General features: G+C 37.8%; 1 protein-coding gene across 2 annotated transcripts in view; it reads left to right on the top strand.

The window, feature by feature from the left end:
• Window positions 1-26,444, top strand: part of FBXO11 (F-box protein 11) — an 88,905-nt gene that overhangs the window by 36,865 nt on the left and 25,596 nt on the right. The window contains exons 2-4 of one of the 2 annotated variants that reach the window (XM_079791690.1): window positions 23,513-23,640; window positions 23,778-23,859; window positions 25,773-25,914. In XM_079791690.1, the coding sequence (XP_079647816.1) occupies window positions 23,513-23,640; window positions 23,778-23,859; window positions 25,773-25,914 (352 nt within the window). Of the gene's footprint in view, window positions 1-23,512; window positions 23,641-23,777; window positions 23,860-25,769; window positions 25,915-26,444 lie in introns of both variants that reach the window. The other variant, XM_079791689.1, reaches the window with a different exon arrangement.

The raw sequence follows: 26,444 nt of genomic DNA, 5'->3' as shown, positions 1-26,444 counted from the left end.
CAGTCAAGGGCACATGCTGGGGTTGCAGGCTTGATCCCCAGTGGGGGGGGGGGGGGGTGCGGGAGGCAGCCAATCAGTGATTCTCTCACATCATTAATGTTTCTATCTCTCTCCCTCTCCTTTCCTCTTTGAAATAAATAAAATATTGTTGGCCAAAAAAATGAGAAATGAGTATTCCTGTCTCACATAGCAAATAGAGTATGATTAATAATAATACATGTGAATTCATTTGGGAATCTAAAAAGTAGAATTAAATGTCAAGGCTTTGCCTCCTTTTTTTTATTTCCACCATTTGTTGGATAGAATACCTAATTGATAGGCATATCATTTCCCTAGTACAATGGTCGGCAAACTCATTAGTCAACAGAGCCAAATACCAACAGTACAATGATTGAAATTTCTTTTGAGAGCCAAATTTTTTTAACTTAAACTTCTTCTAACACCACTTCTTCAAAATAGACTCGCCCAGGCCGTGGTATTTTATGGAAGAGCCACACTCGAGGGGCCAAAGAGCTGCATGTGGCTCGCGAGCCACAGTTTGCTGACCATGGCCCTAGTACATATGAGTTAGTGATATACCTGACCTCTATAAGGACTTTTATTCATCTTGACAAAAGACACTGTTGCTTATACATTACATAATTTATTAAATCCAGATACTTAATATTTATACTGTTATTATCTTTAACCTTTTGCACTCGGATGTCGAGTGTGACTCGACACAGTTAGCATTAGAATAAAGGAATCGAGAAAAAAGCAAGCGAGTGCAAAGGGTTAATTATGAGTTAGTCAAAGGTATTTTCTATGTTTCACTATCTTTATATGGCTTCTCATGAAATAATATCAGTCCTTAATAAAAGTTTTTTTATATTTAATGAATAGGCTCATTTATTTAGTTATGGTAGTAGTCTTAAAAACTGAAAATCAGCACAGTCACATGCCTTTGTAAACATGACCAAATTACCAACTTTTAATTTAAATGGATGTAAAATTATAGCAAATATGCCAGTTTGCAAAAATAGAATAAAATCATAAATTTAGGTTTACAATATCTTTATGCTATAATAGAAGATGCTCTATTTTTTCAAAGTCAGCCAGTATCTTTGAAAATTTTTGTGCCACCCCAAAAATACTAAGTGTAATGAAAAAATGTGTGAAACTTTTGAAATAAAGTTATAACTTAAGGCAATTCATGACATAGGGGCTGCTTATAGACCCTTTGTTTTGAACAATTTATTAAATTAATGCCTTATTTGGTTATAGGTTTGACTTGAGTTTTCTGTAACTAAAAAATAATAAATAAGCTATTTAAGAACACTTATAGAAATTAAAAATGTTTTTATTTAATTCTGTTCTTTATTGGTCTTTAAAGCAGAACACCTATAAAATTAACTAGTGAGGTGTTTTTTCATATATTTTTATTGATTTCAAAGAGGAAGAGGGAGAGAGAGATAGAAACATCAATGATGAGAATCATTAATTGACCCTTCTGCACAACCCACACCTGGGATTGAGCCCGCAACCCGGGCATATGCCTTTACCGGGAATCGAACTGTGACCTCCTGATTCATAGGTCGATGCTCCACCACTGAGCCACACCAGCTGGGCAAGGGGCTGCAGTTTTGGTTAACCGTGGTTGAGGCTCCAGGGTAAAAAAAAAAAATGTTAATTAAGGATAAGGATTAAAAACTTATATCCAGCCAGAGAAACAAAGATGGCGGCATAGGTAAACACCTAAACTGCTGCCTCGCATAACAATTTCAAATCTACAACTAAAAGAATGGACATCATCCAGAACCACAGGAAAGCTGGCTGAGTGGAAATTCTACAACTAGAAGGAAAGAAAAAAGCTCACGGAAAATCAGAGGAGCTGCAAAGGACTGAGGTACAGAGACGTGCGCAGAGAGGAAGGGCGGCTGAGTGCATGGCTGGCTTTCTCTGGCGGGAGAGGAAAGGAAGCCCCCGACTGCACTGAACCCCAGTTCCGGGCGAAACCCTGTGGACCCAGGCTCATACAGGGGGAGTCTGGACTGTCAGGTAGAGAGAAAGGCACACGGAGACTCGGAGACTCAGGAAAACCGCGGCGGGCAGGGTTTGGAGGCGCGCATGTGCAGCGAAGACTGACTACTGAGGTTGCTGCTAGCTCTCACTAGCAGAAGGGAGTCAGAAGCTCCTGACTGCACTGAACCCCAGTTCCGACTGCACTGAACCCCAGTTCCAGGCGAGCCTGGGGGAATCTGGACTGTTAGGCGGAAACTCAGGGGAGCCGCAGAAGGCAGAGGTCTGGAGGCGTGCGCGCAAGGGCAGGGCTGACGGGAAGCCAAGACTGTCTGCTCAGCCCTGAGACTCTGCCCCATCCAAGCTGAGCACAGAGGCTTTTGCAATTTTGCAAGTCTGGTCCTATAAGGCTGTCTCCAGCACAGGTCTCCCGGTGTAGACACAGCTGATACACATAGCCAGTTGGCCTGGAGGTCAATTTCTCCCAGTGATACCAACAACAATCAAGATTTAACTACAACAAGGCTGTACACACAGACCACAAAGGGGTGTACCAATAGTGTCCACCTCAGGTGACTGGGAGGCCGACCCACTGGGCCATACAGGAAACCTAGCACACAAAGCTACCCTACCAACTCAGGGAAGCAGCGAAAATGTGGAGACAAAGTAACAGATCACAAACGAAAGAAATGGAGGGAAAAAAATGACTGGATATAGAATTCAAAACCATGGTTATAAGGTTTTTCAAGAATTTCCTAGAAAAGGCCGATAAATTTAACGAAACCCTCGAAGACATGAAAAAGGACCAACTAGAAATTAAACATACACTGACTGAAATAAAAAATATTATACAGAGACCCAAGAGCACCTAGAGGAACGCAAGAATCAAGTCAAAGATTTGAAATACAAAGAAGCAAAAAACACTCAACCGGAAAAGCAAAAAGAAAAAAGAATCCAAAAAGTTGAAGATAGTGTAAGAAGCCTCTGGGACAACTTCAAGAGTACCAACATCAGAATTATGGGAGTGCCAGAAGAAGAGAGAGAGCAAGATACTGAAAATCTATTTGAAGAAATAATGACAGAAAACTTCCCCCACCTGGTGAAAGAAATAGACTTACAGGTTCAGGAAGCGCACAGAATCCCAAACGAGGAATCCAAAGAGGACCACACCAAGACACATCATAATTAAAATGCCAAGGGCAAAAGACAAAGAGAGAATCTTACAAGCAGCAAGAGAAAAACAGTTAGTTACCTACAAGGGAGCACCCATACAACTGTCAGCTGATTTCTCAACAGAAACTATGTAGGCCAGACGGGAGTGGCAAGAAATATTCAAAGTGATGAATAGCAAGAACCTACAACCAAGATTACTCTACCCAGCAAAGTTATCATTCAAATTGGAAGGTCAGATAAAAGAGCTTCACAGATAAGCAAAAGCTAAAGGAGTTCATCAACACCAAACCAGTATTATATGAAATACTGAAAGGTATTCTTTAAGAAGAGAAAGAAGAAAAAAGTAAAGATAAAAATTATGAGCAACAAATACATACCTGTCAACAAGTGAACCTAAAAATCAAGTGAATTAAAAATCTGAGGAACAGAATAAACTGGTGAATATAATAGAATCAGGGGCATAGAAAGGGAGTGAACTGATAATTCTCAGGGGGAAAGGGGTATGGGGAGTGCAGGAAGAGACTGGACAAAAATCGTACACTTAATGGATGAGAACAGTACGGGGAAGTAAGGGCAGAGGGTGGGTTGTGAACCGGGCGGAGGGGAGCTATTGGGGGGGGGGGGGGAGAAACTATTGTAATAATCTGAACAATAAAGATTTGTTAAATTTTAAAAAATAAATAAGTAACTTATATCCATAAATGTCATTAAAACTTATTAACCAATCGCGAAATATAGCCAGTTTCTAATGCAGTGGCTGCTGTCAGGGATCCTTTAGTTTTGTGCTGTCTGGCAAATGAGTTAACCACTCGGCACATCATTAAAAAGAAGTGTTTAAACTCTTTGGAATAAAGTTGTCTAGCAATCTCATTTATCTTAATGCTAAGAAGCAGACTTTTAAGCAGCATAAAGACTTCTGAGCAGCATTACATAGTTCTAAAACCTATCTACTTTATTCTTGGAAAAGTCTCCTAAGCTCCTACTTGGTGCCTGTTTACCCTTACATTTAAAACAGATATACCTGGCATGCTATTTCTTTGTTTTATCAGAAAAAAGACGACTCTATAGTTTAGTCTCATGGACAGCTGGAAATGACAGCTAACAAGATGACAGCAAGAGGGGAGGGGAAAATTCTATAAGCTGCAGAAGTAACACAAGAAACCCAGCAGTTTAGGACAACTTATTCCCGAAAATTGCTTTGTACTGGTAAATGAGCCCTCAGGGTCTCATCATATTACAAAACAATAGATTAATTTCATTATCCTAATTATTATCTTACTAGAGGCCTGGTGCACGAAGATTCGTGCAAGAATGGGCCTTCCTTCCCCTGGCTGCCAGCACTGCCTTCGCTCTGGCCGGAGCCACCTTTCCGCCTTCGCACGCTGCCCAGAGGCCCTGAGCTGCTGGGGCGGTGCAGAACGCCTACGTCCCGCCCCGCCCCCGGCCGCTCCCGCCAGCTTTGTTGAGTTAATTTGCATACACACTCCTGATTGGCTGGTGGGTGTCATGAAGGTATGGTCAATTTGCATCTTTCTCTTTTATTAGTGTAGACTAGAGGTCTGATGCACAAAATTCATCCAGGGGGCTCAGCCCTCGAAGCTGCCCCGGCTTTGTCTGGAAGGTTGTCCAGACAGCCATTCAGCCGTCCAGTCTAATTAGCATATTAGCTCTTTATTATATAGGATCATCAAGAAAGGGTTACATTATTTTAATGATATTCTTTTATTTTTATTTATTTTTTGGGGGGGATATTCATTTAAAGGCTAAATTTACTCTAGAAATATTTTCAAGCCCGGTGGCGTGGCTCAGTGGTTGAGATTTCACCTATGAACCAGGAGATCAGGGTTTAATTCCTGGCCAGGACACATGCCCAGGTTTCGGGCTCAATCCCCAGTGTGGGGTGTATAGGAGGCAGCCAATTAATGATTCTCTCTTATCATTGATGTTTCTATCCTCTCTCCCTTACTTTTTGAAATCAATAAAAACATATTTCAAAAAAATATTTTCAATTAGAATAATTAAAATTCTGTTTTGGGTGCTTAAAATGGATGTAAAATCTTCAGCTATCCTGAAAAAGTCGCTGTGAAAACACTTTGAGATTTATAGATATGAAAGACACAGTAAAGCATTAGCTATTTGTACCCAAGGAATTGGACCAGAATCTTTCTTGAGGTCTCGTTTGTTGATTAATTTATGAAAATGTACTGTTTTTTTTCCTCTGTGTAAATCATCTAGTACCTATCACTTTTAAATATTGCCAAATTTTCTCCCTCTCCCCCACTTCAGTGCAAATTACTTTGATCTTAACCTAATCTGGACTGATTCAAAAGAATATATGCAATCTTTTGTTCATTGCAGTGTTATTTACAATAGCCAAGATTTGGAAGCAGCCCAAGTGTCCATCAGTAGATGAGTGGATTAAAAAGTTGTGGTACATTTACACAATAGAATACTACTCAGCCACACACAAAGAAGGAAATCTTATCCTTTGCAACAGCAAAGATGGACCTGGAAAGCATTATGCTAAGTGAAATGAGCTAGTTAGAAAAAGACAAAGTGCCATATGATTTCACTCATATATGAAATCTAATGAACAAAATAAACTAACAAAATAGAAATAGTGTTATAGAGAACAGACTGACAGCTTCAGAAGGGAGGGAGGTTTGTGGGACTGAGTGAAAAAGCTGAAGGGATTAAGCAAAATAAAACTCATAGACACAACAAACAATATGGTGATTACCAGAAAGAAAGGGGGAACAGGGGGAGATAGAAGAGGTTATAGAGAAGATACATGGTGATGGAAGGAGACTTGACTTGGGTGGAGAATACAAAATACAATATACAGGTGATGCATTACAGAATTGAACACCTGAAACCTGTATAATTTTATTAATGCCACCCCAATAAATTCAGTAAAAAAGAAAAAGAGTACACCATACAGAATTATTTTTTAAAAAGTAAACCATTGATATTGATAGAATGTTCCCCAAGTCCCCCTTTTTAAAAAAATTTTACATTTTAATATTTTGAACCCTAGATGAACTTGAGATCAGCGCTTATATTTTATTGAGGTATTGTTTCCCCTTACACATCTTAGAATCAAGAAGGGAAATACATTTCTGTGAAGGGTAGTTTAAATTACTGATCAATTTCATTAGTGTCATTAATTAAGAGTTTATTGTGTAAATGTTGATATCAGTACCTTTAATTTTGTAGATAATTAGTACTTTTTCTGGAGTAGTAGCTCTTTTGTAAGAAGTATAGTTACATTTTTAGTAAAACCAAAAGTACTTTTCAGTAGTTGTTTTTTGTATTTGATGTATCCTTGTATTTTTCAGTAAGTATTCATGCTCTAGATCATGGTTATTGACATCAGTAAATGTTTTTATACTCTTCGGTTCTAATATGAAGAGTTTTTCCTTTTGATTTCAGTTAATCATTTATGTGACCCAAGGCAATGTGGAAAAACATATTTTGGCGCCATCTGCTGTTCTTTAATGTGATATTTTATTTACCTCAATAAAGCTTGTAGATCAAACATGTCAAATTCTCGGCCACATGCGGCCCACAACGAATATTTTTGCAGCCCAGCCAATATAACGGTATGTAAGAAATGTCTTAATAAAAATTTCGTAACTTCATTTTTACAATATTCTGTTATACATAATTATTAATAATGAACTACAACGTTTGCTAATGACTGATTACTATAAATGGCGTTGCGTTCATTTCCCTTATGTGCCTTACACATAGACGCACCATTTCTCTCCACTAATACTAGCAGTCAATATTTTAGCAGCCAATTGCCACATCATTAGTCCTGGACTGACTTGTTTGGTGTGCACAACAGGAAATATTTCCCTTTCGGAGAATAAGAAAAATAGGTTTATTTGCGTTATGCTTATTAATTTGTGCAGTTATTCAGTGTCTGGTAAGTTGATGTTCAGAAAAAATACTAATTTTTTTAAATGTTCTATTATGTTAACGATTACTCATTTATTTCAGCCCTTTGTATTCAGCATGTCTTTATCGAAATAAACCTATGTTTCTATGAAAATTGAAGCTTTTTTTTTTTTTTTTGCAGCCCACATAAACTTAAACCTTGTTTATTTGGCCCGTGTTAGCCTTTGAGTTTGACATGCTTGTTGTAGATAGATTGATTTTAAATATATATATTTTCTCTTCACTCATATAAAGTACAATAATGGGACTTTTTAAGTAGTCTACTTGGAGAGGCATCGATCGGACTGTCGGGCCTCAGAGGGAGGGTAGGGGAAGGTGGTGAAGATCAACCAAAGGACTTGTGTGCATGCATACAAGCCTAACCAATGGTTAAGGACAACAGGGGGGTGGGATGGGGGATGGGAATGGGGGGATGAGGACAAATATGTGACACCTTAATCAATAAAGAAATAAAAAAAATTATAAAATAAATAAATAAATAAATAGTCTACTGGAGAAGCCTTATGTTTCTTGTACTTGTAACTGCCAAGGCTATCTTGTAATTTTGATGGTAAAATATATTTTCATTCAATGCCTCTGAGTTCCTGAACACTTCCTTCTCTAGCTTCTTTTGTCTTCTCATAAAAGCTCCTGAATTAAGACAGTTTCACTGGACTCCTTACTTAGTTTTCTTGTTATTTTTTATGTCCTTTCTTCTTTCTGAACACCTAGTGTTTCATCTTTCATAGTCTGCTCATATGTTATCTTCAAGCCCCATTTCTGTTTATTCTGTGAAATCTTCCCCTATGATTCTGAACTACTTTTATTGCTTTTCTATAGTTTCATTTATGTAAATTATTTGCACAGAGTCAACATCTTAATAAAATGTGAGTAAAAAATATATATGAATATACACTATTAATAGTCTCTAATTGTCTCACATGATCTGGTACTTTAGCATAGTGATATAGATAGGTAGGTAGATAGGTAGATAAATAGCATGTTTTTCTCCTTAATTATCATGTATGTCTTTTCTCTCTAAACAAATGGAATGTTCTTTGTTGACTGGTACAATTTATATACTGATTTTGTAATGTTTAGATAATAAATTTGCATATACAATTAGGTATGAAGACCTGGAAATCTGATACCCTAATTAGAAGAATTGTGTGCAGAGTAAAAATAAATGAATCGTGAGTGGTGAACTTTGAGTAAAGTGGATGAATTGCTGTGCATTAATAGTGTGATGTCTATTTGGCTGCCCAAAACTTAACCTACTATTTCTCTTATCAAATTTGAAAATTGTTGATTTCTTGGTTTCTGCTGTGATGCTTTACTTGTAACATTCCCTCCACCCACCTCATCCCAATATAATTTTAAACCACATACTTAAAGCTTGATTTTATATTTCCTCAACTATGAATAATATGTATAAGATGATGATATCATGGTTCTTGCCTTTCCACCACTAAGCTGTTTCAATACTACATTTTCATTATCAAGGTTATTAACATTTATGTTGCTAATGAAGTATTTTCTTGAGTGATTTGTATTAGGTTGATTCTAGACGTTGAAAATAATAACAGTGTTTGTGTTATTAATATGGAGATATTTTTTCTATAGAGCCAAGTATGTACTAGATTCTAGTTCTTTCTACTACCTAATATTTTTAGGTCACTCAAAAGAAATTATTCCTAATTGTTCTGATAGGTTATTTTATACATTTAATGTATTGCCTTTATCATATCCTCAAGTTTTTCTAAGCTCCCTGCTGTTTAACCTATTGATTTCTCTTTTTGTCCAAGAAATTTTATTCCTACTGCCCTCTGGAGCCTGGTTCCAATCTATGGGCCTGCTTTACACCCTTTATCTTCGAATTTCTTCCCTTTATTGTTTTTCTGTGATGATTTTATTAATCACTACATTCTAAGTCTTCCTTTTGCTATATTTACTCCCTAGTTTTGTTGAAATAATGTCCTCAAGTAACTTTCTAAGAAAGGTTATATAGGGAGATAACTTTGTAAGTCTGCATGTGTAGAAATTTATTTATTTTCACTGATCATAAAAAGATTTCCTTTTATTGCCAAAGCCGGTTTGGCTCAGTGGATATAGAGCGTCGGCCTGCGGACTCAAGGGTCCCAGGTTCGATTCCGGTCAAGGGCATGTGCCTTGGTTGCGGGCACATCCCCAGTGGGGGGGGTGCAAGAGGCAGCTGATCGATGTTTCTCTCTCATCGATGTTTCTAACTCTCTATCCCTCTCTCTTCTTCTCTGTAAAAAATCAATTAAAAAAATATTTAAAAAAAGATTTCCTTTTATTGATCTACAATGAACATTGTTTTCAGATCCACATATTACTGTTATTTTTTTATTGTACTTATTTTCAAAGTTCAAAGCTTCTTTGAGGTTTTAAGGGAACTTGATGGCTCCCTTTTCTTTTGTAGCCTCCAACATGCTTTATTAGGCAGTAGCTTCCTCAATTTTGCTTCTTTTTGTATCCTGTCTCCAAATATTATTGATATTTACAATACAAAAATATCTAAGAAGATACCCATTATGAAAATACAAAGGGTCTAATGTTTACATTGTGGTGGCTTTGTATAAAATGTTAACTCATTAACACTTTGAATAAAATAAGACATGGGAGAGTATGATTAAATATTTTTTTAATTTTTTAAACATTTCCAAAAGTCGTATATGTTCCATTTCATGGTTATTCGTTTTTATACTAATACTAATACTAGCGGCCCGAAATTCGTACAAGAATAGGCTTTCTTCCCTCAGCTACTGGCACTGGCTTCCCTCCGGCCGCTCCGGACCTAGGCTTCCCTTGCAGCCCTGGCTTCGTCTGGAAGGACGTCCGGTCTAATTAGCATGTTATGCTTTTATTATTATAAATACTTCTAGTAATAAGTATATCCAGTAGTATTTAGCAAGACCAATTGGTATTTAGATAGCACAGTGGTTAAAAGTGTGGTGCTCTGGAATTAGACTGCCTCTGCTACTTAATACTGTGTAACCTTGGGCAAGATGCTTAACCTCTTTGCTTAGTTTCCTCATCTATAAAATAGGAATAATAATGTGTTCTCATAGAGTTGATACAAGGATTCAATGAGTTAATACATATATAAAACACTTGAAACACTAGTGCCGGCACTTTTAAGTTTTCAGTCTTTAGGTACTACTACTAGTACTACTACTCTTATTCCACTTACTATCATTGTTATCATCATTGTTTATATTTCTTATATAATAAACTTTTGGGGGGCATCTAGATTACTTTTGTTAAAAATAAGTAAAATGTTGTATTTGGAGTTCCTTGACCCAAAAATTATTTTGCTACCACTTACTAGCTTTCTAACCTTTAGCATTTCACTGAACTTTAATCGGCCTGAGTAAAACAGGTTAATAATATTTTTCTTACCAGGTGATCTCTTGATTTGTAAAATATTACTAGGAATCATGCTGTCCCCAGAAATCATGGTCTATGGAATGAGAAAGAAAGAGAACTGATAATGCTCAGCCTCCCCCCTCCCTATCTCTGTCCATTTTCCTTCCCTCAAAACATAGTTTATGGGCCTGGCCAGTGTGGCTCAATGGTTGAGCAAACCAGCACCAAGAGGTCCACTGGTTTGATTCCTGGTTGGGGCATATGCCCAGGTTGTGGGCTTGATCTGCAGTAGGGGGCGTGCAGTGTATCCAGGATGTTTTCATCAATGTTTCTCTCTCTCTCTCTCTCTCTCTCTCTCTCTCTCTCTCTCTCTCTCTCTCTCAAAATCAACAAAAACATTTTCAAAAAAAGTTTCTGAGATAAATTAACATGAAAGATTAAGCATTTAATGTTTGTAAGAGTATAATAGCTTCATTCTCATTTTTTAAAATATTGATTTTTTACAGAGAGGAAGGGAGAGGGATAGAGAACTAGAAACATCAATGAGAGAGAAACATCGATCAGCTGCCTCCTGCACACCCTCTCCTGGGGATGTGCCCGCAACCAAGGTACATGCCCTTAACTGTAATCGAACCCGGGACCCTTCAGTCCTCAGGCCAACGCTCTATCCACTGAGCCAAACCAGTCAGGGCTTCATTCTCATTTTGATCTTCATGCTCTACCTTCCTATTCCTTCCCCATAAAACTGAACTAATAAAAGGCATTTTTTTAAAATTTCTGAATTTCATGTGAAAATAAAATTAGGGGCAGGCTAAATTGTGTTCTCTTAAGCCCTGTGCATATGTTCATTTGTGTGTTCTATTTTATACTTTCCTAACACCTTGTGGGTGTCTTTAGTAATAGCACATATTGTATTGCTTCATTTATTTGTTACATATCTAGCTTCCCTACTAGATCAGGTCCCTCAGTGGCAGATGTTTATATTGACTAGCAAATGACTTATATGAATCTCAGGTTAGACTAGAATTAGGTTTGTCATAATTGTTGATTTGTGGCCATGGTTATTCTTATCTTGAATTAATGATGCACTTGATACTCTGGTCATATTAGCTCCTACTTTGGATGTAATGCTACTTTTGAGTTACAGTGTTGTTCAGTTGAACTTAAAAATTTAGGAAAGCTACTAACTTTAAAAATATTTTTGTTTGTTTGATAAAGTAGGGAAAATAATTGTATTGTGAATTTTCTCACTTTAGGGAATACTAAAAATGAAAAACTGGAAGTAAAAATATGAGACTAGAAGAAAGAATTTTAAAATGTTCCATTTGGGAGTGAAATTATTTTATACTCTTCCCTGAAAGCAATGGGCAGGGGGAATGTCTTAGAATAGAATGTGATATGTAGCAGGAAAGAATGAAAATAAAGCTAAGCTATTCCCAAAGGATGTTAATCCTTGACTTAGTAGTTGGTTGGTTTTCTTTTATTTCTCATCAAGCAAGAGTTATGAATTCTTGTCAATTCTGGCACCTACAAGCATTTTTATATGCAGTACTAGAGGCCCAGTGCACGAATTCGTGCATGGGTGGGGGGTCCCTCAGAGTGGCCTGCAGGAATTGGGCCAAAACCCGCAGTCTGCCACTCCCACTCATCCTGGCCCCCCTGCGCCTGCCACAGGTTCACACCACCACAGCTGCACTCACCAGCTGTGAGCCCTGCGTCTGGTGCCCATCCCGAACGGGGTGGGGGGGTGGGACGCGATCGGGCCTCTGGGCGGGCGATAGGATGCCCTTGCCAGACAGGGATCTGGATCCATCCCGCTGATGTTCGTGCTTTTATATCATTTCTTCCTTACGAAGCGTCTAGGGATGGGAAGCGGCTGCGGTGCCCGAGGTTGACTTCCCGGAGGCTGGCAGTGCTGGGGGCACTGGTCATCAGTGCCTGGCACATTTTCCAGAGATTGGACCTGCAGGACTACTGAGGGAGGGAGTGGCTGCCGCTAGGCTGGTGGGCTGCTGGGACGGGTCAGTCAGCTGATCGGCACTCCTCCTATGGGAGCACACTGACCACTAGAGGACAGCTCCTGCGTTGAGTGTCTGCCACCTGGTGGTCAGTGCACATCATAGCGACTGGTCGACTGGTCACTCGGTTCAGTCGCTTAAGCTTCTATATATATAGATTGATAGTTTTGACATCAATAGATAACATTTATCTTTACATTATATGGCTGTTTCTCAAGAATTGGATGGCACCTCTACCATGACACATCAATAAATATTGTACCATATGTAAATGATGATAGCTAATTACCCTTTCTGACTATCTCGCCACTCCTAATATAGTATATTTTCAGAGTGATAAAATTCTCTGATTATCTTCAACTCAAATCACTCACTAGACCTTAAGATCCATATATTTAGTTTTGCTGAGAATCTCCACATGAATGTCCACAGATATCTCAAAACTCAAAATCCAAACATGAACTTACCTTATTTTTTCCTCTCCTTCCCCCACAAAGGTCCCTGCCTTAATGCATGGCACCACCATCCATTGGATTGCCCAAATTAATATTATTCCTAGCTCTATCCTATTCTCTTCCCCGACCCACATACATGGAATTCAGTCACCAAGTTTAATTAATTTATCTTGTCACTATACTTCAAATCTAATCCATTCTTCCAACTTACTACCATAGTTCAAGTCATGTTTATCTCTCAGTTATATAAATTGCCATAGCCTCCTAAGTGGTCTCCCACCACCAGTACCATCCACTTTCAATTGTTTTTACATTGTTCAGGTAATCTCCCTAAAACACAAATCAAAATTTGTCACTGTTCTAGACTATTCTTGGCCTTCAAAATAAAATTTAAATTCTTTAAAGTGTTTATAGTAGGTACCCTTCATAATCTGGCCCCTGCTACATGATTCAGGCATACAGAGCAACTTGAAATTGCAGTTCCTTGTGACCTGTGCTGAAGGTGAGTACCTTCAAATTTTCACACACTACTCCTCCTCCTAGACTGATTCCCAGTTGTCATTCACCTCAGCTTGAACTTTCTTCAAGAAACCTTTACTCATATGTCAATATCATCTAAGATATGATTAGATGTTCTTGTGTGTTCCCATAGTATCTTCTGCTTATCCTTCTTATAACATGTGGCATACTGTTTTACTATTTATTGACTGTCTACATCTCACATAACCTCTTGAAGGGTAAATAAACATTCTGTTTGGTTCAGTTTCACCAGTACCTCATACAGTGTGTACAGTACATTCATTTATTCTTCACTCATTGAGAAAATATTTAAAATTGTCTTAAATACACTTTGAGAAAATATTTAAAATTGTCTTAAATACACTTTAAGACAATTTAGAATGAATTTGTTTAAATTCCTTCTGTTGAACTGAAGCCTCGTTTGAGTTTTATAATATCAGAAATTTAGCTTCTGAAGATTATTCAGTGGCCGAAATGTAAATATATTTTCTTTGACCAGTCTTAGATAATCTCTCTAGTTTATGTTGTGGTGAAAATTGAGCAGAAGAGTGTGTGTATAAGTAATAACTGAATACATTAAGGCAGTGGTCGGCAAACTGCGGCTCGCGAGCCACATGCGGCTCTTTGGCCCCTTGAGTGTGGCTCTTCCACAAAATACCACAGCCTGGGAGAGTCTATTTTGAAGAAGTGGCGTTAGGAGAAGTTTAAGTTTTAAAAAATTGGCTCTCAAAAGAAATTTCAATCGTTGTACTGTTGATATTTGGCTCTGTTGACTAATGAGTTTGCCGACCACTGCATTAAGGGAAGTGTAGAACAGTCTTCTCAATAATTAGATTTTTTTAAAGTTTGTAACTATATATAACACAATTAGAAACATCTGTCATAGCAAGTCAAACTTTTATAAAGCAGATTTTTACAATGACTTTACTACTGGACTCCCCACCTTAAAATCTTTAAGTAAATTTTTAAAGTAAAATATTTAAGCCTTAAGTAAAATACTTTAAAAGCATTTAAAATAAACTTGATTTCAGTTTATTTTTAGATTTTTTTTAGTAGTTAGAAAAAAGTTGTGGTAGTTCCCAACTGTGTTAGAAACAGTTGCCAAGTGTGGTGTTTTACACCATGAGACTGAGCTGTTTCTAAGCACAGTTACTAGCACAGATTTGCCTAAGTTTCCAATTTGATCTGTTGCTATGCGTAAGTAATGTGGAATATGTATAATATTTGGGGGGGGGGGACCTCTGTAAATTAAAATCTATAAACCATCCTCTAAGTTTAGATTACTCTATACCCTAAAATGTATAGACTTTAATCCCCACCCAATAGTACAGTATTTTGTAAATCTTTGAGATAGTTATAAAGGTATGTAAAAATTAAGGTATTCTAGTATTAGCTTCAGAATGTATAGAATTAGCCTGGCTGGGTGGCTCAGTTGGTTGGAACCATCGTCCTATACACCAAAAATAAGAATGTATAGAATTAAGTAGCTTATTTTGTTGAAATGAATCCTAATGTAATTTTTCAATGTTATTTAATATCAGATTTCAAATACTATTTTTTAGTAAAGGAAAAATGCTTACTCTCCAGAAGCCTTTGCTTTTCTGCTGTGGTTCATAGTAATAGTGAAGACTCTAGTATATTTTTACAGGATTTATATTCAAACCTAAAAAAATCGAAAATAATTTTTGATATATATAGTATAAAATCCATTTAAATTGCATGGTACTTTTTATTATTTAAGAGGACCAATAAGAATTTAGTAAAGGTGTGTGTGTGTGTGTGTGTGTGTGTGTGTGTCCGTGAGTGTCCGTCCATTTAAATTAGCCACTAGCCACATGTGGTTATTGAGCACTTAAAATGTGGCTTGTCTGAATTTGAGGCATGTTTGTGTTAAAAGTACATAGTTATTTTAAAGATTTAATAGCAAGATAAAAGAATGTAAAATATCTCAATTTTATATTACATGTTGAAATGATAAATTTATATAAATAATGGGTTAAATTATATTAAAATTTACTTAGCTACTAAAACATTAAAAATTACAAAATATGGATCACATTCTGTTTCTATTGGAGATATTGGGTTCAAGAACATTTTTAACTGAAAATTAAATTTTCTATAAGTTATGGTTGAAATTGAATGTTGAGTTTATTTTTATTGGTCTTATATTACAGCTTATATCTAAATATTAGCATTCTAATATTATGTGTACCAGGTTTATCTGTCAGTAATGCAGATTTTGTAATCAAAGAAAACACAATAATTTCAAGAGAAACATCAAAAGTGCTTTATTCAAAGTAATGTCCATCACTAGCTACACATTTCCCCCATCTTTCAGGTAATTTATGGATACCGTCCCAATAGAACTTTTCTTGTTTTGAGGCAAACCATTCAGAAACCAAATTTTCCACTTCTTCGTACGTTTTGAAGAGCTGTTCAGAAAGTGCGTGTGCCATCAATTGGAACAAGTGGTAATCTGAAGGAGCAAGGTCTGGTGAATATGGCGGGTGGGTTAATAACACTTCGCAGGCAAGATCTTTCAATGTGTCTTTAACTGGTTTTGAAGTGTGTGATGGTGTGTTATCATGAAGCAAAATTACTTCGCCATGTCTTCTGGCCCATTCTGGTGGTTTTACTATCAAAGCGTGGTTCGGATTGATTATTTGTTGTCGGTAGTGATCAGTATTAACGGTTTCACCTGGTTTTAGAAGCTCATAATACCACACCTTCCTGATCCCACCAGGAATCCGAAGCGATTTGGCCTTGCAATCAATGTTGATGGTAGACCTGGATCAACCCATGATTTTGTGTGTTTGGGATTCTCAAAATAAATCCACTTTTCATCGCCAGTCACAATTCGATGCAAAAAAGGCTCTCTTTCATGCCGTTGAAGCAACATTTTACTGATGACTTTTAGGCTTTCCATTTGTCTTTCGTTCAGTTGATGTGGCACCCATTTTCCTTCCTTTAAAATCTTTCCTATTGCTTGTAAACAATCGGAAATTGTTTGCTGAGCAACGTTTAATCTTTCTGCCAGTTGTTTTTGAGTTTGACATGCATCTTCATCCAATAATGCTTGTAATTGTTGGTCTTCAAACTTTTTTGGTTGACCTGGACATTCTTTGTCTTTCACATCAAAATCATCACTTTTAAAGCATTTAAACCAGAGTTCATAAGTATCTTGAGATGGTGCATGTTCACTATAAGCTTCCCAAAGTATACGATAACTATCAGCAGCACTTTTCTTCAAAATAAAGTAATGAGCCCAAACCGGTTTGGCTCAGTGAATAGAGCGGCAGCCTGCAGACTGAAGGGTCCCAGGTTCAATTCCGGTCAAGGACACATGCCCGGCATTTGGGCTCTATCCTCAGTCGGGGGCATGCAGGAGGCAGCCTATCAGTGATTCTCTCTCATCATTGATGTTTCTATCTCTCCCTCTCCCTTCCTCTCTAAAATCAATAAAATAAAATAAAATATAAATAAGTAAATACATTAATTAATTAATTAATTAATTAATTAATTAATTAAAATGTAAGGACCCAAAAGTAAACATTGAAAATACAGGTTTAGCCCTGACCGGTTTTGGCTCAGTGGATAGAGCGTCGGTCTGTGGACTGAAGAGTCCCAGGTTCGATTCTGGTCAAGGGCATGTACCTTGGTTGCAGGCATATCCCCAGTAGGGGGTGTGCAGGAGGCAGCTGATTGGTGTTTCTCATCAATGTTTCTAACGCTCTATCCCTCTCCCTTCCTCTCTGTAAAAAAATCAATAAATTTTTTTAAAAAGAATGAGAAGAATAACATAAAATATTTATATGATAGTGAGGAGGAAAAGGCCTTGCTAAATTAAAAGCAAAGGAAGAAACCAAAAACAAAACAATGAATGTTTCTTATCAAATACCAATAAGCAAGAGTCAAGCAACAAACTAGGAAATAATATTCACAACAGATGACAAAAAAAAAAAAATACAGGTTTAAAAAAGTGCTTATATAAAACAAAGCTAAAAGCTGTTAGGAAAATATTATCAGCCCAAAATAGATTTCTAAGGCAAAAGGCATTATTAAGCATAATGATGAAAGGAGTAATTCACCAGGAAGAAATAATAATCTTGCCCCTGTATTTCCAAATAACATCAAAGTATATAAAGCAAGATTTACATACTAAAATTAAATGGATTATGTACAGATAGAGCAGGAAGTTTTATAGGAAATTTTCTTCAAAAGACAATAGACAATGAAACTACCACTGCCAATAACAAAACTAAAGGTATAGAATATTTGAACAAGCATTAATAGATTGGATATTTTAGATATTTTTAAACTTTACTCTAAAAAATAGAATGTAGATGTTCTTTTCAAGCAGACATGAAACATTTATAGAAACCATATATTTAACTACAAAGGGATGACTCCACAAATATCCAGTTATATCATACTGGCTATATTTTTTACTACATTGCATGCAGTATATAGAAAACTTATTTGATTTTCCAAGTTTTGTTTAAAAGGGATGTTAATAGAATAACATTTAAATAATAGCTAAAACATTTATTGAACACTTTATGTGAGCCAGACATACTGCTGAGTGTTTTGCATATGTTATTCTATTTACATCCTTTCAGTAGCCCAGTAATCCTGGGAATTACAAGATACTGTTCTCGTCTTTAATAATTGAAAAAATTTAGACTTAAAAATGTTATTTTGCCCAAGGTCTGTTGTTTGAAAAACCTCTGTTTTTTAATATTACACTGTTACAACCCCTCATCTTTTAAAAACACCTCTATTATTGTAAAATATAGCTAGGTAGAGAAATTTCACATAAAAGAATTATTATTAAAGTTTAGAATTATTACTAAGATTGGTATTATAATACCAACAGGTCAAGAAATAGAACTTTGCCAGCCACTGCAGAAGCCTTTTATGTGCCCCATTTCAGTCATAACTCCATCCTTCCCCCCACCACCACCACACTCACACCAAGAAAAGCATTCATATGATAATCATTTTCTGGCCTTTTTAAAATAATTTTAATGCCCAAGTGTATGTTAAACAGGATGCTTTAGTTTTGCTTATTTTTTCCCCACTGATTTCCCATGCAATTTATTAGTTGATGAAAATGGTACTGTATAGTTTGACCTTGTAGAGTTTCTTACAGGTTTAATCAGATTCAGATTTGATGTTTTGTCAAAGCTGCAGAGGTGGTGATGTGTTCTTTCATCAGGAAATATATAATGCCTGATTGTTACTCTCTTGTGATATTATGGACCTATAGATACTCAGTGGTTAAATCCACTAACTCTTTTAGAGTTTGCAAATTATTATTTCTAATTTTGTTATTTCTTTTTTATTTATTGCTAGAATGTTTCTGTAGAGAAGCTTCCCCTCATTTCTTACTTGGTTACTTGGTGATTCGTTTTATATAAGAAAGGAAGAAAAACATTTGATTACTTGCTGTTATTTTCCAATTTTCAGAAGATGAGTTGGTTTTCAGTAGCATCTTTGAAAGTAACGTGTTTTTTTAAGTATCATTATAAACTCACGGATTTAAATATATCTCTCTTAGTTCATTCCATTTATTCTTAACTAGAGGCCTGGTGCATGAAAATTCATGCACTGGAGGGGGGGGTCCCTCAGCCCAGCCTGCCCCTCTCACAGTCCAGGAACCCTCTGGGGCAGGAGGTGACCAGGCGATCAGGGGAAGGCGACACCCCATCACACCTCTGCTGTTGCCACTGCCGGCAGCACAAGCCTCAGCTGGCCCTGGTTACCTGAGCCTTGGGCGGCTGGGCAGCTGCCATCCAAGGCTTGCCTGCGCCTCGGGCTGGCCCTGGGCGACTGAGGGGCTGAGGGGACTGGGGGACTCTGAAGGCAGGCTCTCGGAGCAGCGGGCCCAGCCTTGCCACACACCTGCTGCCCAGTGGGGCTGAGAGGACTGGGCACCACCATCTTGTGGCTGTGGGCACTGCCATCTTTGAGGGCGTGGCAGTCAATTAGCATATCCCCTCCTATTGGCCGTGGGCACTGCCATCTTTGCGATGGTGTGAGGGTCAATTAGCATATTCCCTCTTTATTAGATAGGATGATGCTCAAATTGTCTTATCTTTGGCCAGTGGGTGGCTCCCTACATCATGGAGTTTATATTTTAGTAAATATATATACATGTAAGAATATGTATGTATATCCTTAAACCACACACACAAAACACTGTATATTTCGGTTTTTAAATTTACTGTATATTAAAGATAGTTCCTTATCAGTCTATATAGAACTGCTTTATATCTTGTAATTACCACTTAATAGTTTATTGTATAGCTAGGCCGTCATTTATTTAATAAACGCTTATTGATGAACATTTAATTGTTACCTTTTAGTATTGGAAACAGTATGCAATAAAAATCTTGGTCCATACTACATTGCTCATATGTGTGAAAATAGCTGCAGAATCAATTCCTAGAAATGGAATTGCTAAGTAATAATAGCTATTGCCAAATTGCTCTTCTTAGAGCAATTAAGAACTTTTTCCTTCACATTATCCTTTCATAATACTAATATGTGACCAAACTTTATCTTTCATAATTTGTTATGTGAAAAATATCTCATTTTCATTCCTATTAGCATTTCACTTCTAGTTTCTTAATTCTGAATTATCTGCCCATGTCCTTGCCTTGGCCCAATTTTCTATTGAATTATTGATCTTTTCCCTGTTTATTTGTAGACAAGGAAATTATTACCCATTTGTGTGACATTTGTTGCAGTTTTTTCCTAATTGTGTTGCTTCTTTTAACTATTTATGGTGTCAATTTTCCAAACAGAATTTTTAATCTACACTAACAAGAGAAAGATGCAAATTGACTGTGCCTCCGTGACGCCCACCAGCCAATCAGGAGTGTGTGTGCAAATTAACCCAACAAAGATGGTGGGTTGATTTGCATACTCAGGCCCCTGAGGGGGCAGGCGGGACGCTTGCGTCATTGCCATGGCGACAACGCAGGCATTCAACACTGCCCCAGCAGCTCCAGGCCTCTGGGCAACATGGGAAGGCGGAAAGGCGGCTCTGGGCCGGAGCGAAGGCGGTGCTGGCAGCCAGAGGAAGGAAGGCCCATTCTTGCACAAATCTTTGTGCATCAGTCCTCTAGTGTTTTATATATTACTCAAATGTATTAGTTATTTAAAAACAATCTAACTTGCCGAAACCGGTTTGGCTCAGTGGATAGAGCGTCGGCCTGCGGACTGAAAGGTCCCAGGTTCGATTCCGGTCAAGGGCATGTACCTTGGTTGCGGGCACATCCCCAGTAGGGGGTGTGCAGGAGGCAGCTGATCGATGTTTCTCTCTCATCGATGTTTCTGACTCTCTATCCCTCTCTCTTCCTCTCTGTAAAAAATCAATAAAATATATTTTAAAAAATAAATAAATAAAAAATAAAAACAATATAACTTAGGAAATAGTTTTTTCCCCCTGATTCTTTCCAGAATAAGTGCCAACCTATTATCCTGTCACCTCCTAATTTTTAGTCTGTATTTCTTACAAACAAGGATATTATTCTAAATAAACATACTGTAGCTATAAAAGTCAGAAAGTTATCATTGACACATTATTATCTTCTAATCTTTAGACTCCGCATTTAAGTTTCACTATTGGTCCTAATGGCCACATTTCAGCAAAAGGATCTAGCTCAGAACCACACATTGCATTTAGTTGCCATATCTCTTTAGTATCCTTCAGTCGGGAACTGTTCTTCAGACTTTCCTTGACTTTCATAACTTTGACAGTTTTGAAGATGACTCAAAACAAATTAGAACAAATTTGGTTTGTCTAATGTTTCCTCACAATTTGATTTAGGTTATGCTGCAGAATATAGCTGCTATCGGTGGCACACTGTTTCAGTTTGTCCTACTAATGATGATATTCACTTTGATCACTTGATTAAGGTACTGATTGACATCTCTACTGTAGAGTTACTGTTTTCCCCTTTCTAAAGTTTTTTTAAACATCTCATTCTTTATCAAACTTTCCATTCATTTATTTATAGCAGTATGAATTTATGGGTTGCTGTTCATTCGGTGGGTTATAATTCCTTTACTGTCATGAATATTGATGCTCAACATAATTTTGTTAGTGGGTGAGTATTCAGGCTGACTTCTGTGTCCTTTTGACATGTCCTCATCATTCTTTTAGCACTTTCTTATTTCTACCACAAGGTATTTCAGGCTCATCTTGTATTTCCCCCAATCTGGAATCAGGCTCATCTTGTATTTCCCCCAATCTGGAATCTGCCATTTCTCCAAGGAACCTTTATTTCTTTTATAAAAAATGTTATTCAGCCCTGTCTGGTTTGACTCAGTGGATAGAGAGTGTCGGCCTGTGGACCAAAGGGTCCCAGGTTCGATTTCGATCGAGGGCACGTACCTGGGTTTCAGGCTCCTCCCCGGCCCGGTTCCTGGTTGGGGCTCATGCAGGAGGCAACCAATCGATGTGTTTCTCTCACATTGATATTTCTCTCTGTCTTTCCCTCTCTCTTCCACTCTCTCTAAAAAATAAATCAATGGAAAAATATCCTTGGGGGAGGATTTAAAAAAAAAAAAGAAGAAGCCCTAGCCGGTTTGGCTCAGTAGATAGAGCATTGGCCTCTGGACTGAAGGGTCCTGGGTTCAATTCCTGTCAAGGGCACATGCCCAGGTTGTGGGCTCGATCCCCAATAGGGGGCGTGCAGGAGGCAGCCGATCAGTGATTCTCTCTCATCATCAATGTTTGTATCTGTCTCTTCCTCTCTGAAATCAATAAAAATATATTTTTTAAAAAAAAGAAGAAGAAAATGCTATTCAGAAGCCAAGCTCCAAATGCTACTCACGCTCATTGGTATTGGAGTGTCACTGCTTCGAGGCTCTCTCAGTGGACAGAGCTAGGGAATATATATACGTACACACATCCAAACACATCTAAAATAATTTCTGTATCTATTAAAAATCATTAGTTCTATGTTGATACCTTCCATTCTAGTCTAACAACATAGAGTTTATTCTAGTTTTCTCTCTTTTTATATTTTAACTCCTCTCTGACAGAAGATATCTAGCTTCCATTATCTTATTTATTTGCTTAGTTCCTGTATTGTGTATAACCAGTCTTCCAGGTCTACCATCCCCACTGCTATGCGACACCCTTTTCTCCCTGCTCTGTCTGACTCTTCATTCCAGGGCCACCCTACCCTCCATGCAGACTTCTTTTTTCCCCTCTTGAACTCCAACACCCTGTGCCTGACCACTCTCTATATGGATGCTCTTTTCATCCTTCTTGGTATCTGATAGTTTATACCAAGCTGTCCCTCTGTCAGCATCATCCTCACTCATCTGACTTTGACTCTGACTCCCCTTGCCTGGTTGCCCTTCCCATCCCTCTTGGGCTCTAACCATGACTCACTCCCCTTCTCTCAAGCCCCTCATCAAGTGAACATCCTCCTCACCTGTTTTTGGTTTATTTTAATGCCTTCCAAGTTTTATGTCATAACCTTGAAAGAACTTCTCTAATGTAATAAAAAAATATTTTTTTCTATTTTCTTGTAGTGATTTTGTTCCCTTTTTTGTATTTAAATATATCGTGTATTTTGGAATTTATTTTGAAATAAATAAAATAAAAAGCCAACATTTCATTCAGATGGTTATCATCTAGTTAGCTGGAATTTTATATAAAAGTTGTATTTCCCACCACCACAAAAAAATGTTTAGGAAGTTTTTAAAAAGTTAACTGCAGCCCTAGCCAGTTTGGCTCGGTGGATAGAACGTCAGCCTGCGAACTGAAAGGTCCCGGGTTCGATTCCGGTCAAGGGTACATGCCCGGGTTGCGTGCTCAATCCCCAGTAGGAAGTATGCAGGAGGCAACTGATCAATGATTCTCATTTATGTTTCTATCTCTCTTCTCTCTGAAATCAATAAAAATATATTTAAAAATAAAAAAGTTTACTGCATCCATAAGAGCTCTTTTTTTTTAATAGATATCATTTTTCATATTGCTTTTGTTTATAACAGATGATGATGTACCTGCAGATATGGTTGCAGAAGAATCAGGTCCTGGTGCACAAAACAGTCCTTACCAGCTTCGTAGAAAAACTCTTTTGCCGAAAAGAACAGCGTGTCCTACAAAGAGCAGTATGGAGGTAAATTAAGTGTCACTGCTTTTCTTTTTGTAATGAAAGAATTATTAGGAAACAAACAAAAAAGGAAAGGGAATGTCATCATTTTTTAGAAGTAAATAAAAATATTTGCTTAATTAGTTTTAATTTTGTTTTTGAAGGGTGCCTCAACTTCAACGACAGAAAACTTTGGTCATCGTGCAAAACGTGCAAGAGTATCTGGAAAATCACAAGATCTGGCAGGTATTTCCTATGGGAAAGCTAAGGGACAGGGTCAAGTAACTTTTTTTATTTTGTTTGATAGCAAAATATTAAATTAAATGTACTTTAGTATTACATTTGGGATTGAGAAAGTGATTGTTACAGAACTAGAAGCCCGATATATGGATTCATGCACTGGTGGGGTCCCTCAGCGTGGCCTGTGGGAATTGGGCCGAAACCCGCAGTCCAACGCCACCTGCCACTCCTGCCTGCCATTCCCGCTCATCCCAGCCCCACTGCGCCTGCTGCCACGGGCTTGCGCCCAGTCAGTCCCAATTGGGGGAGGCTCACGCTGCCATAGCAGCACTCAGCCAGCCATGAACCCTGCTTCTGGCACCTGTCAGTCAACTGAGCGGCGCTCCCGCTGTGGGAGTGCACTGACCACCAGGGGGCAGCTCCGGTCATTTGGTCACTTAGGCTTTTATATATATAGATAAACATGACAACTCTGACCTCTCCCTCTTTGACTTTGTTATATAAAAACACCTTGTGTTGCCCTAGCTGGTTTGGCTCAGTGGACAGAGCGTCAGCCTGCAGACTGAAAGGTCCCAGGTTCGATTCCAGTCAAGGGCACATGCTCAGGTTGCGGGCTCAATGATCCCCAGGGGAGGGCATGCAGGAGGCAGCTGATCAGTGGTTCCCTCTCATCATTGATGTTTCTATCTCTCTCTCCCTCTCCCTTCCTATCTGAAATCAATAAAAATATATTTAAAAAATAAAAACACCTTGTGGCCCAGACAGTTTGGCTCAGTGGATAGAGTCTGCCTGTGCACTAAAGGGTCCCAGGTTCAATTTTGGTCAAGGGCCTTTACCCCGGGTTGCAGGTTCGATCCCCTGTAGGGGGTATGCAGAAGGCAGCCAATCAATGATTCTCTGTCATCATTGATATTTCTCTCTTTCTCTCTCCCTCTCCCTTCCTCTCTGAAATCAATAAAAATATGTTTTAAAAAAATAAAATATGCCTTGTGCCCTGGCCAGTGTTGTAAAGTGGTTAGAGCGTTGGCCTGCCCATCGAAGGATTGGATTCCCAGTCAAGGGTGCACATACTTGGGTTGCAGGTTCAATCCCATCAGGGTTGTATGAGAGGCAACCAATCGATATGTCTCTTTCACATTGATGTCTCTCTCCCTCCTTCCCTACCTTCTACTCTCTCTAAGTGGGGAAAAAAAAATCAATGGAAATAAAATATCCTCAGGTGAGAATTTACCCAAAAATAAAAAACCTTTTCTGTATTTTCACCAGTTTCTGAAATGGTACATAATAGCTAAAGAGAATACTTAATGTCAAGATAAACAAAAATAAATGTGTCATCTATGAAAGAAAATGTTTATAAAATGATTGTCGCCCTAGCCAGTTTGGCTCAGTGGAAGGAGCGTCTGCCTGTGGACTGAAGGGTCCCAGGTTTGATTCCGGTCAAGGGCACATGCCTGGGTTGCAGGCTCAATCCCCAGTGTGGGGGTTGCAGGAGGCAGCCAATCATTGATTTTTCTCTCATCATTGATGTTTCTCTCTCTCCTCTTCTCCATTCCTCTCTGAAATTAATAAAGGTATATTAAAAAAAAGATTTGTCATCACAAAATAAAAGTTATTTGTTAGATAAAATGAAAATTATGCTTTTTATTTATTTTACTTTTAATCCTCACCCAAGGATATGTTTTTATTGATTTTAGAGAGGGGGGGAAAGGAAAGAAACAGAGAAAAACATTGATTGGCTGTTTCCTGTATGTGTCCTAACCTAGAATCAAGCCCACCACCCTTCTGTGCACAAGACAATGCTCCAATCAACTGAGCTACACTGGCCAGAGCGAAAATTATGCTTTTTAAATAATGGGGAAGTCATTACTAACATGATAAATAAGTTGTTTATATTTTATTTGTTAATCTCTTTATAGCAGCACCTGCTGAACAGTATCTTCAGGAGAAACTGCCAGATGAAGTGGTTCTAAAAATCTTCTCTTACTTGCTGGAACAGGATCTTTGTAGAGCAGCTTGTGTGTGTAAACGCTTCAGTGAGCTTGCTAATGATCCAATTTTGTGGTAAGTGAAATTTTATTTCTTATTATCTTGAGATATATTATTTGGTGCCCAAAATGCTTGAAATGGTAGGGAGGTTGAAGTGTTGATTATAATTAAATAAGAATAAAATTAGATTGCTTGTAAATTTTAAGTTACCTGTTCATCACAAATGTGAGTTGTCACTTTAGGTGATATTTATAAAACAATAAATGAAGTGCTTTCTCTGCTATTTATCAGTTAATAGCAACTGAGTGTGTAAAATGTTTTTCATTTAATTGCTTTTAAAAAACAGCAATGGTTGAGCATCAAACCTATAAACCAGGAGGTCACGATTCAATTCCCTTGTCTGGGCATATGCCCAGGATGTAAGCTTGATCCCCAGTATAAGGCATACAGGAGGCAGCCAATCAATGATTCTCTCTCATTATTGATGTTTTCTGTCTCTTCCTCTCCCTTCTTCTCTGAAATCAATATAAATATATGTTTTTTTACAAACACAGAACTAAGTCTCCTGGCCGGTTTGGCTCGGTGGATAGAGTGTCGGCCTGTGG

This window comes from Cnephaeus nilssonii (assembly GCF_951640355.1).
Source record: "Cnephaeus nilssonii genome assembly, chromosome: 15".
In the NCBI taxonomy this organism is placed as follows: Eukaryota; Metazoa; Chordata; class Mammalia; order Chiroptera; family Vespertilionidae; genus Cnephaeus; species Cnephaeus nilssonii.
Note: the sequence above shows the minus strand (reverse complement) of the source record. Positions and strands in the feature narration are given on the sequence as shown.